This window comes from Condylura cristata, unplaced genomic scaffold (assembly GCF_000260355.1).
Source record: "Condylura cristata isolate star-nosed mole 26May11 unplaced genomic scaffold, ConCri1.0 scaffold00017, whole genome shotgun sequence".
NCBI classification, from domain to species: Eukaryota; Metazoa; Chordata; class Mammalia; order Eulipotyphla; family Talpidae; genus Condylura; species Condylura cristata.
In genome coordinates, this window is record NW_004567118.1 from 31,972,920 (window position 1) to 31,983,170 (window position 10,251).

General features: G+C 56.5%; 1 protein-coding gene across 1 annotated transcript in view; it reads left to right on the forward strand.

Annotated features, from left to right (window-relative positions):
• Positions 1-10,251, forward strand: part of ITGAE (integrin, alpha E (antigen CD103, human mucosal lymphocyte antigen 1; alpha polypeptide)) — a 55,165-nt gene that overhangs the window by 22,914 nt on the left and 22,000 nt on the right. The window contains exons 9-19 of the mRNA XM_012726094.1: positions 662-815; positions 1,315-1,465; positions 1,922-1,989; positions 2,629-2,764; positions 3,284-3,426; positions 3,749-3,886; positions 4,700-4,702; positions 4,791-5,015; positions 5,993-6,123; positions 7,408-7,529; positions 9,483-9,643. Of these exons, the coding sequence (XP_012581548.1) occupies positions 662-815; positions 1,315-1,465; positions 1,922-1,989; positions 2,629-2,764; positions 3,284-3,426; positions 3,749-3,886; positions 4,700-4,702; positions 4,791-5,015; positions 5,993-6,123; positions 7,408-7,529; positions 9,483-9,643 (1,432 nt within the window). The remainder of the gene's footprint in view (positions 1-661; positions 816-1,314; positions 1,466-1,921; positions 1,990-2,628; positions 2,765-3,283; positions 3,427-3,748; positions 3,887-4,699; positions 4,703-4,790; positions 5,016-5,992; positions 6,124-7,407; positions 7,530-9,482; positions 9,644-10,251) is intronic.

The following is a 10,251-nucleotide window of genomic DNA, read 5'->3' on the forward strand; positions in this document are numbered from 1 at the left end:
TTTTTTTTTTTTGGTTGCTGAGTAATATTCCATTGTGTGTATGTATCACAGTTTTTTAATCTTTGGGCTGTTTCCATATCTTTCCAGTTGTAAATAAAGCAGCAATCAACATGGGGGTGCAGGTATCTTTCTGAATCAGTGTTTTTGTGTCTTTTGGGGAGACACCTAGGAGTGGGATTGCTGCCTGCACTTTTTTTTAAAGATTTATTTATGCATACAGAACTGGGGTACAGGCCAGAGGTGCAGGGGTGGTGAGAGGATTCACCAGAGACAGAGTGGGGTGCTGAAAAGGCAGATCGACGGAGTACACTGCTGAGGGGAGCAGCGGGCGAGACAGGAGAGGTCTGCCGCGCCATGTGGTCACCTCTGGGACCGGGGATTGAATTCACACTGAAGCATCTGTGGCCAGCTTGCAGTGCTGGGTCCTAAAATGTTACACCACCAGGGAGGGCCCTGTCCTGCACTTTCTATTGGGAGCATGTGAAGGGAAAGAGCACCTGCCCCCTCCCCTGTCTGCCCGAGAAGGGCACCACCACCCCTTTGTGCCTTTATTCCCTGGGACAGCACCTTAATCCTCCAATTCTAACAAGTCAGTGAATGAGTGCTCCCTAGAGCTCAGCCGTCTCTCTGGCAAAGTTCTTTATTTTCTTTCCCCTGCTAGAGACAACATCTTCACAACAAAACGTGGTTCTAAAGAGAAGGCATCTAAGGTCATGGTGGTGATCACTGATGGAGACATTTTCCAAGACCCCCTCAACCTCACAACTGTCATCAACTCCCCGAAGATGGAAGGAGTTGAACGATTTGCTATCGGGGTAAGAGCCCAGGGCCCGGACACTCCCTGACCCTGTGCAGTTTGGGGTGAAAAGGAACTGGGGGCCTCCTTAAGCAGTTACTCCAGCCCTGCTCTATTCACAAACACCAACTTCTTCCTCCCAGTCCCATGTGGAACCCCACTCCCTCCCCTGACTCTTCCCACCAAGGGGGTTCCAGGGCTCCAGGGCTCTTTTCCCAATGTGGTCACAGCTCCCTGGCCCAGCAGAGATGGGGGGAGGGGGACATTGGACTCCCTGGGGCACCCACAGGAAACACTGGGGAAGGTTCCTGGAGAGCTGATCTTGCTTTGGAGGACAGGCAGATAGCTGCCCAGGGGCAGGGGCAGGGGGTGGGAGGCACTGCAGGCAGCTGGGCAAGGTGTGCAGGCATGAGAAGGCCCTTGGCGCTCAGGTAGACACCTGTAGATTGTTGTAAAACACCTGTTGATGTGTGCCTGGAACCAGCCTGTACCGACTCACTGACACGGGGTCTGTGCAGGTCGGGGAAGCATTTAACAAAAGTAAGGCTGCCCAGGAGCTGAATCTGATCGCCTCAGACCCCGATGACACCCATGCCTTCAAGGTGACGGACTACAAGGCGCTGGACGGGCTGCTGGGCAAACTGCAACAGAACATCCTCCGTACGGAAGGTGAGGGCTCCGGCTGGCCTGGCCTCTCTGTGGGGCCCTCGGCACTGGGCAGGCCTGAGGCCGACCTCTATGCTCCCTCCACATGGCGCTCTAGGCAACCACTGTTGCTCCTCTCAGCCTCAGCTCTTGCATGTCTGCAGAGGCAACAGTACCCCCAGCCCTCCTTCCTCCCCACAAATTCCGTGAAGCCCTGATGAACGGAGCACATGCTGGAGAATGGATGACGGCATATGCCTGTGCTCCTAGGAGCTCACAGATGAGGGAAGGGGGGCCCAGGTCAGGGCGTGAGCTCCAGCCACTGCATCGTGTTGCTGAGGCAGGATGGGGGCTGCTCTCAGCTTGGGGCTTGTCCCTTTAAGCCCAACAGGGCTCCCTGGGGCGAGGCCATTGGGCCCTGACTGGCTGGCTTCTCCCCACACCTCACCCACACATGTGTCTCGTGGCCTTGGCTTCCAGGCACGGTGGGAGAAGCCCTCCACTACCAGCTGGCACAGACTGGCTTCAGCGCCCGGATCCTGAGTGAGGTACGTGGCCTCATTCCGCACCAGGCAGGCTCTCCGGGGATCAGGGGGTGGGGGGAAGGGGAACCCCAACCACACCCAGGGACCTAGGGACCCTCAGCTTCCGGGAGGGGCTCTGCCCACCGGAGATAATGCGTGGGAAGAAGTTATATGAGGGCCATTTCTGCTTGCGCATAGACAGGAAAATGACCAGAGGTGCTTTGCTCTGGGTGCCCAGGCCTGACTAGTAAGGAGGGCTCTGGCCGGAGGGCTGCCCACGCTGTGAGCTTCTCCCCGGAGGAGGCTCTGTTCCCTGGGGGCAGGGATGTGCCTCGAGGACTGCCCTTGAGCTCCGTGACGCACCGTGGACACCTCTGTCCATCACAGGTGGGCCTGTGCATCGTGCCTTTTAACATGCTCCGCCTCTGGGCCTGGTTGACTTTCTGCTCTGTGGGTCGTGGGGACTAGAGAAAGGTTCCCTGGCAGATGTGCAGGGTTCCAGGCTGGCAGCAGCCATCTTGCCTTCCTCTGCACCTCTGGCAGGCCAGGGGCCGCTGAACACCCTCTTCCCCCAACAAGGCTCGCTGGGCTGGTCAGTAGGCCTGTGGCCACAGTAGCTGGCCCAAGTCCTCCTGCTCAGAGAGCCTCCCTGCTTCTCTGCAGAGGAAGGTGCTGCTGGGCGCCGTGGGAGCCTTTGACTGGTCAGGGGGCGCATTCCTCTACGATATGCACAGCCAGCAGGGCCAATTCCTGAACCAGACGGTGGCCGAGGCCAGGGCGGCGCCTTACAGCTACCTGGGTGAGGGCAGGGCCGAGACGGGCACACGGGCTGCATGTTCAGCTGCACTGGGCTTCCTGGGCAGGGGGTGTCTTGATTGGTCACATGGCCTGAGGCATGAGGGCTGGTTAGGCGCCCCGAGGCTGAGAATCAGGGCCTCCTAGGTGAAAACGGTCTGCCCTATACTGGAAGAGTGGCGTGGCCCTGGGCAGTAGCCCAGGGAGGCAGAGCCTTGCCTTTGCTAATAGCGGGGTGACCCTTCACCCCTGGGCCCTTATATGTAGCACCATGATGCATGTGGGTGGTGATGTGTGTGAGCTGAGTGGGTTCTGAGTGAAGCCTTATGTCTGGTAGAGTGTGTAGGTCACATCTGTGCTGGGGCACATGTGTGTGGCTGCCGACGATGGGCGGTCGGTACTCACTGACGCTGACTTTAAAAAGAATGGAAGAGTCTTTCCTAGTTTGGGGCAGGGGGCCCTATCAAGCCTGGCTGGGAAGATGGGCCAGAGGAGTGGCCTAGCGGGAGCACCCACCCCACAGGCTACGATGTGGCGGTACTGCACAAGGCCTGCAGCGTGTCCTACGTGGCGGGAGCTCCTCGATACAAGCAGAGGGGGGCTGTGTTTGAGCTCCAGAGCGAAGGCGAAGAGACCAACTTCATGCCGGTTCTGAAAGGAGAGCAGGTACCTGCGGGGGGAGGCCCCCAGCCTGCACTGTTACAGCTGAGGAATTTGGGGGCCCCAGAGGAAAAGGCACGGCTCTGGGGCGCACAGTGGGGTGGGAGCTAGCCTGGGCAGAGCGGCTGAGCCCCGCTGTGGTCTGGTGGCCAGCTGCCTTTCCCCCTTGAGGGAAATGGGGCTGCTCACTCAGCCTCCTGAGTTCTCTGGGGCACGTGGCCTGAGGAGGCCCACATGTGGCATTCCAGGAGCAGGGACTTAGCGTTGCTGAGGGGTGGGGGCGGGCTCCCCAGCACTGCCTGTAAGCTGAGTTCCTCCTGGGCTGTAGATGGGATCCTATTTTGGCTCTGAGCTGTGCCCTGTGGACATCGACATGGATGAGACCACGGACTTCTTGCTCGTAGCGGCTCCATTTTACCACATCCATGGAGATGAAGGCAGAGTCTATGTGTATCGTCTGAATGAGGTGGGAGAATCTCCATCTTTGTCAGTCTTGGGGCTAAGGCTACTTATGTTGGGGAGGTGCTCAGGGTGTGTGGTGCAGGCAGACAGCTGTCCACCCCCTCTCCACCCCACTTTCTCATTGTCCTCCTCATTGTCCTCACCCCATCCTCTCATGTTGATGATGATGACGCTCCACAGAGCTGCGCAATCAAGAAAGCACAGGTTGTCTATGACCTTACTCATTTCCTGCAGTCACTGGGAAGTCTCCCAGTTGACAGATTTTTTTACAAGTTTTATTTATTCATATGTAAAGAATTGGGGTACAGGCCAGAGAGGTACAGGGAGTGAAAGGATTCAATAGAGACAGAGTAGGGAGCAGAACAAGTGGATCTGTTGAAATACACTGCTGAGGGGAGCAGTAGATGGGTCAGGAGAGGTCTGCCGTGCCATGTGGGTCAGCTCCCTGGCAGGGGATGGAACTCATATTGAAGCAGCTGCGGCCAGCTTCATAGTACTGTACTTTAACCCACTGCGCCACTAGGGAGGTTGCCCAGTTGGCAGATTTTTACAGCTCCATCTTACCAATGAGGTCGAGGCTCGGTGATGTTGAGACCTGCTCGAGTTTACCTGGGCAGTGTATGGGAGAGCCCAGACAAAGGTGCAGGTCTTCCAGTCACCCATCCAATAACCCTAATTGTGGGAGCAGAGGGAGGCAGGATTTGGGTCCTGAACTACAAGGCAGGAGACTCCAGCTTGACCACTGGCTCCCAGTGTGACCGTGGGGCGGTCCTTTGCCTTTTCCAAGACAGACTCCCTGCTGGAGAGTCAGAACCAGCAAGTCCAGTGAACATACCTCCGGGGCGGCAATGGGGCAGGTAGATACTCAGCACCCATCTCCCGGGCTGATCTGTCCCTTTGCTTTACAGAATGGTTCCTTCTCCTTGGCACACACACTGAGTGGGGACTCTGGGTTCGCTAATGCCCGATTTGGCTTTGCCATGGCGACAGTGGGGGATGTCAATCAGGATAAGCTCACAGATGTGGCCATCGGGGCCCCCCTGGAGGGCTTTGTGACAGAAGACGACAGCAACTTCGGCAGTGTGTACATCTACAATGGCCGCCGGAGTGGTTTCGCCTCCAGTCCCTCACAGGTGACTATAGGGCTCTCTCCTGCCTCTACTTTGGGGCTCTGACGTCCAGGTGTAATGAGCTGAGCCCCAGTGCTAAATGCCGGGGAGGGGTTGGGCGTGTCCGTGAAGGAGAGAGTCACTCAGGCTGTGGGAGTTTCTAGGCCAGTCTCACCTGCACCCTTCAGGTGGAAGGAGAGGTCTGGCAATATCCCTGGATTGCACTGACCTAGTGTCCCTCCTTCACTGGCGCTCCTGACCCTGCACCTGACACAGGCCCGTCCTTCCTTTCTGCCCCTTCTCTGGCTCCTGATTCCCAACCCCAACCCCTACCTGCCCCGCCCCAGGGCTCCAAGGCCAAGTGCTTCATGGGCCCTCACCTGCCTATAGCTACAGGCTCGCTCCTAAGCTTCAGCCCCGTTTCAGCTGCCTCCTGAGCAGCTCACCTGGTGGTCCCAGGCATCTCACTCTCACCCCCTCTTCCTCCCAGACCTGCTGCTCCCAGCCCTTCACTCACAGCAGAACCTGGGGTTCCCAGACACCTGGCCTGCCAGGCTCCAGCCTTCTCGTCCTGATGATCCTATCAACAGCCGCTTCCTCTCCTCCATCTCCACCTCAGCTCCCCATCTCCACTCACGGTCTTAAGAAGTGTCTCTAAAGTGTAATTCTGATCGGACACACCCACCCTCCACACCCAGCCCCACATCAGACCTCCTGGCTCCTCCTCCTCCTCCTGACCACCCCCCCCTGTCCCCCATTGACCCCTGGCTGTGCCTTCAACTGCCCCCCCCTTCCCTCATGTCCATAGATCAAGCCTATAGGCCTTCCCCAGGGAGGCTCCGTTCAAACGCCACTTCCCTGGGGAACCTTGCCCTTGTCTTTGGAGGTGGCTTCTAGGTTGGGGACTCCTTAGGGGTCAGGACCATGACTGAGCTGTTGATTGGAACAAAACTGAAAAGACTCCCCTTTCTTCTCCGGTGTCTTGTGTTTCTCCCGCACAGAGGATCAGAGCCTCGACCTTGTCTATAAGGCTTCATCACTTCGGGGTGTCCCTGGACGGGGGCTTAGACATCACCGGCGACGGCCTTGCTGACATCACCGTGGGCACTCTGGGCCGGGCGACTGTGCTGCGGTAGGGGTCTGCTCTGCCCTCAGCCCTGCCCTGCCACCCAGGGGCCCTGTCCAAGGGCCTCACGCCCAGGGCCCATTTGGGTTTGAGCTAAGCCTTCACTCACTGGTGTGTCTTGGCAGTCATAAATTTCAAGTCCCAATTTTCTCATGCATCAGTGGAATAACAGTGCCTCCCTCAGAGTTGTGAGGGTCCGTTGAGAGGACAGATGCACAGCATGCGTGCAGTGCTGCGTGGCTATTGCACGTATGCATTTCAGAGCTGCTGGCTCGTCCCCCAAGGGAATGTTCACGTTGTCTGCGGCTATAAGTAAGCTGACGGAGCACCTGTCGGCACCATGCTCCCCACCAAGGTGCACCCCTGGCTGTCGACGCGACACCCCTCTTGGCTATGGCTCACAAGCACCGCTAAGTTACCTCTTACCACCCGCCCCTCACTCCCCTCCACCTGTCACTGCCCAGCTCCCCAGCTCAGCAAGCGGTGCCATTTGTGAGGGGAAAACACAGGCGTTGTCCTTGGTTCATCGTTTTTCTTCCTCTATTGTCCCATCACAAGTCTCTGTTGCCTCTGCCTTCAAAATGCTTCCTAACACGGGCCCCCGTGGCCTCTGGCCTGGGTGGCCGCTGCGGCCTTCCTCCCGGGGGCCACGCTCTGTTCTCCACACAGAGCCCAGTGTGGTCCCTTCCTGCTGCGGCCTGAACCCCCTCCATGGGTCTTCCACTTAGAGGGAAACTCAAATTCCTTCTCGTGGCCTACCCTCTCCGTGGCCTGGCCCTGCCCCCCACCCCCCCCCCCCCGCGCCATTCTCACTGCCTGTTACTGCCTCACTTACCAATCGTGTTCGGCCTTGCCGACCTCTGAGTTCCTCGGGCAAGCCCAGCTCCCTCCTACCGCAGGCCATTTGGGCCCCCTGTGCTGTCTTCCCAGAGTGCAGTTCACCTCGATCTCATAGCTGGCTCTTTCTTCTTAAGGAATCTCAGCTTACATGGCTCCTTATCAGGGAGGTTACCCTAAGTAACCCCGCTCCTGTTACCTTATATTAATTTATGTTTATCACAGCATTACCCGTACGGAGTATTTTCCTTTTCCTCTGGTTTGATTGGTGTCTGTTTTCCCAGTAGAGCAAGGACTTGTCTCTTTTCTCTTTCCCTGCTGTGTCTTGATGACTCAGAACAACATTTGCCCTTTGAGAGGTGGTCAATAAATAGCCACCGAGTGAGTAAATCAGGCAAGCATTGACCCAGCATCCTCTGGTCACTCTCGTGGTCCTTTTTGCCGTCTTGTTAGCTCAAGACCCGTGGTTTTCCTGAGGCCGTCCATGACCTTCATGCCCAAGGCACTGCCCATCGGCTTCAATGGCAACGTGACTGTGAACTTGTGTTTTGAAGCAACCACAGCTGCCGAGTCAGGTAGGCCCCTGCGCGTGGCTGTTCCTCGTGGCCTCAGTAGCTCAGTAGGGGCAGAAAGAGAGAGCTGGGAGCCGTGAGTTGGGGGGGGGGGGCTGGCGCATCAAGTCCTGCCAGAGCTTGGCTCCTTTGATGTCCGGGTCTGCTTCATGTGAGATGTGTTTCATGTGAGCTGTCCCAGAAAGCAGTGATCGGCTGTTAAGCCCATACCCTAAGGGGTTCATCTGACTCTGCTGGGATGCTGGGCAGAGGGGCACCAGATCCGTTCCCCAGGGGTGAAGTGTTGAGTTTCTGAAAGAAGACCCCAAAAAGGCAGCCATTTCTCCACCTCTATCCACCGCATTGCTGTGGAGGGCTCCTGAGAAGCGCCCTCCCTCCCACTCTCTGACTTTCTTTGTCTTCTCTTCCTCTTTTACAGGACACAGTGAGGGACACCCCAGACCACAAACCCACATGCTCTAAACAGTTTCTGCCATCTGACACAGCAAGACAAAACATACTCTAGGGCCTAAGACCTTCAACAGAAAGGAACTTTAATATAATCAGTCTGCAGTAGCGTGTGTCATGAAGAGAAGAGAAAGAAAAGTAATTAAAATAGTTTCCCCAAGAAACACCCAAAGTCACCCGTCCTCTGTGTGTAGATGCCCAGCCAAACACGGGTGGCCCAACGCAGGGCCATTGAGCCCCAAAGTCTAAGAAAGCTCCTGGTGGGGACCCACAGGAAAGGGGCCGAGGGGCCAGGCAAGACAAAGGCTGCGTTGTCAGCCTCCCCACGGGGCTCTCACCCACGTCTGTTTCCGATGTCTCCTTCCAAGTCCCCCAAGTTCCTGGTGCAAGTCCACAGCCGAGAACAAGCACAGTTTCTTCATGTCTCTCTGCTCCATGTGCCGCCTCCAGTCTCCCTCCTCCGTCTCTCTGTTTTTCCTTCTGCTGCTGCTTCCCTCAGTCTCTTGTAGCTTCACCTCCCTGGCCACCCTTCCGTGGTGGCAACCTAAGGATGTCACACTGTGGAGGGTGACACCTTCTCTCTGTTTTTCCTTCTGCTGCTGCTTCCCTCAGTCTCTTGTAGCTTCACCTCCCTGGCCACCCTTCCGTGGTGGCCACCTAAGGATGTCACACTGTGGAGGGTGACACCTCCTCTCTATGTCTCCTGGTCCCCAGCGGCATTAGGTCCTCTGCCGATGCCTGGCCTCTCCTCCCGGCCCTTGCCTGCCACTGAATGGGAATCCTTCCCTAGGGCAGAGTGGGGGTGGTGTCCCCAGCCCAGGTATTCACTGCTAATCAAGAGTTCCCTCCAGGAGAATCCCTCAGAAATAGCCCCCTAAATTCAATCTCAGTAGCAATCCTGGAGCACCTCTCTCCCTGTCCCTACGGGTCAGAAAGCACCTTCCCAGGAAGTTGGCCTCACCACATGGATCACGTCTGGAGGCAGAAAATGACAGGCATGACAGTTTCAGGGATGGAGCCAGGCCTAGAGCCTGGCTAGCAGCCACTGAGCTGCTGTGTGGCCCTGGGCAGGTGTCTTTCACTCTCTGGGCCCTGGCTACTTTATATAAGGGACCCAAGCCATTTACAAGCTGCTTCCGGCTCTATGATCCTGTGGTTTTACCCGATAGCTTCTCTCTCTGTCCCTTCTATTCTTCTTCCTCCTCCCAACCTCCTTCCGGATCCTTCCTTTATTTTTGGGAAGAGTGATGGAGCCCTGTGGAATGTGCTGCTTCAGTTTTGCAGGTTGGTGTGTGTGTGTGTGTGTGTGTGTGAGGTGGTTCTAAAGGACCCTAGCTCAGTGCCAGGGTACGCTGAGAAAAGTACTTTTGAAATGACAAAGAAACTCAGGAGTCCTGCTGTAGGGACAGCGTCTGGGAGGTGCTTACACAGAAGCTCAGGCAGGTGGGGGGGCTCTGTCTGGGGGTGGCCACCCCGGCCTCATCTGGAAGGGCTGCGCTCCATTTCCAGGTTTCGGAAAGACATACCTGAACTTCACGTTGGACGTGGATGTGGCAAAGCAGAGGAAGAGGTGGGAGTGTTCAGACAAGCAAGGGCGTCTGCCCCTCGGCCCGTGCGGAAGTGAGCCTTGTTTCTGTCAGCACCTCGAGCTCATTCCCACAGAGGCAGAGGTAAGTGGAGAGCTTAGAAGAGTCAGAGGGTCTCTGCTGTTGAGAAAAGATATGAGGGGCAAGGAAGACTGCATACCTGCGCCTACAAATGAGGCAATTACAGTAACCATGTAATCATGGAGGGTCAAAGCCACACACCCACAGGGAGATGGGGCTAATTATAGCAGAGGCCCCACTAATGAGACCCACTGAGATGGAATACTCTGTGCTTAAAGAAATGCCTGATGATGGTGGGGCTTTAGGCTGTTATGTGAATCAACAAAGAAAGTGGGTGAGAGAAACAGCGAGACGAAAGTTATCATTTACAAAGAATTGCTCCAGCCTTTTTGCCTGATGAACCAGAACTCACCTCAGAGGGGAACCAGATCACTCACTCTGAGCAGAGCTAGGTACCATATTGTGAGGTCCCTCAAGCAGCCCCATGGAGAGGCTGAGGGAAACTGAGGCCTCCTGTGAACGCTGACTTGCCTTGCCTCTGTACATGCTGCCTTACAGACGGGCTTCCACGGGGCCGTGGCCTGACGGGCACTCGACTTCAATCTCGTGAGACCCTGAGTCAGAACTACCCAGCTCTTGGGGCCTCCCTGATGGCGCAGGGGTTAACTGTA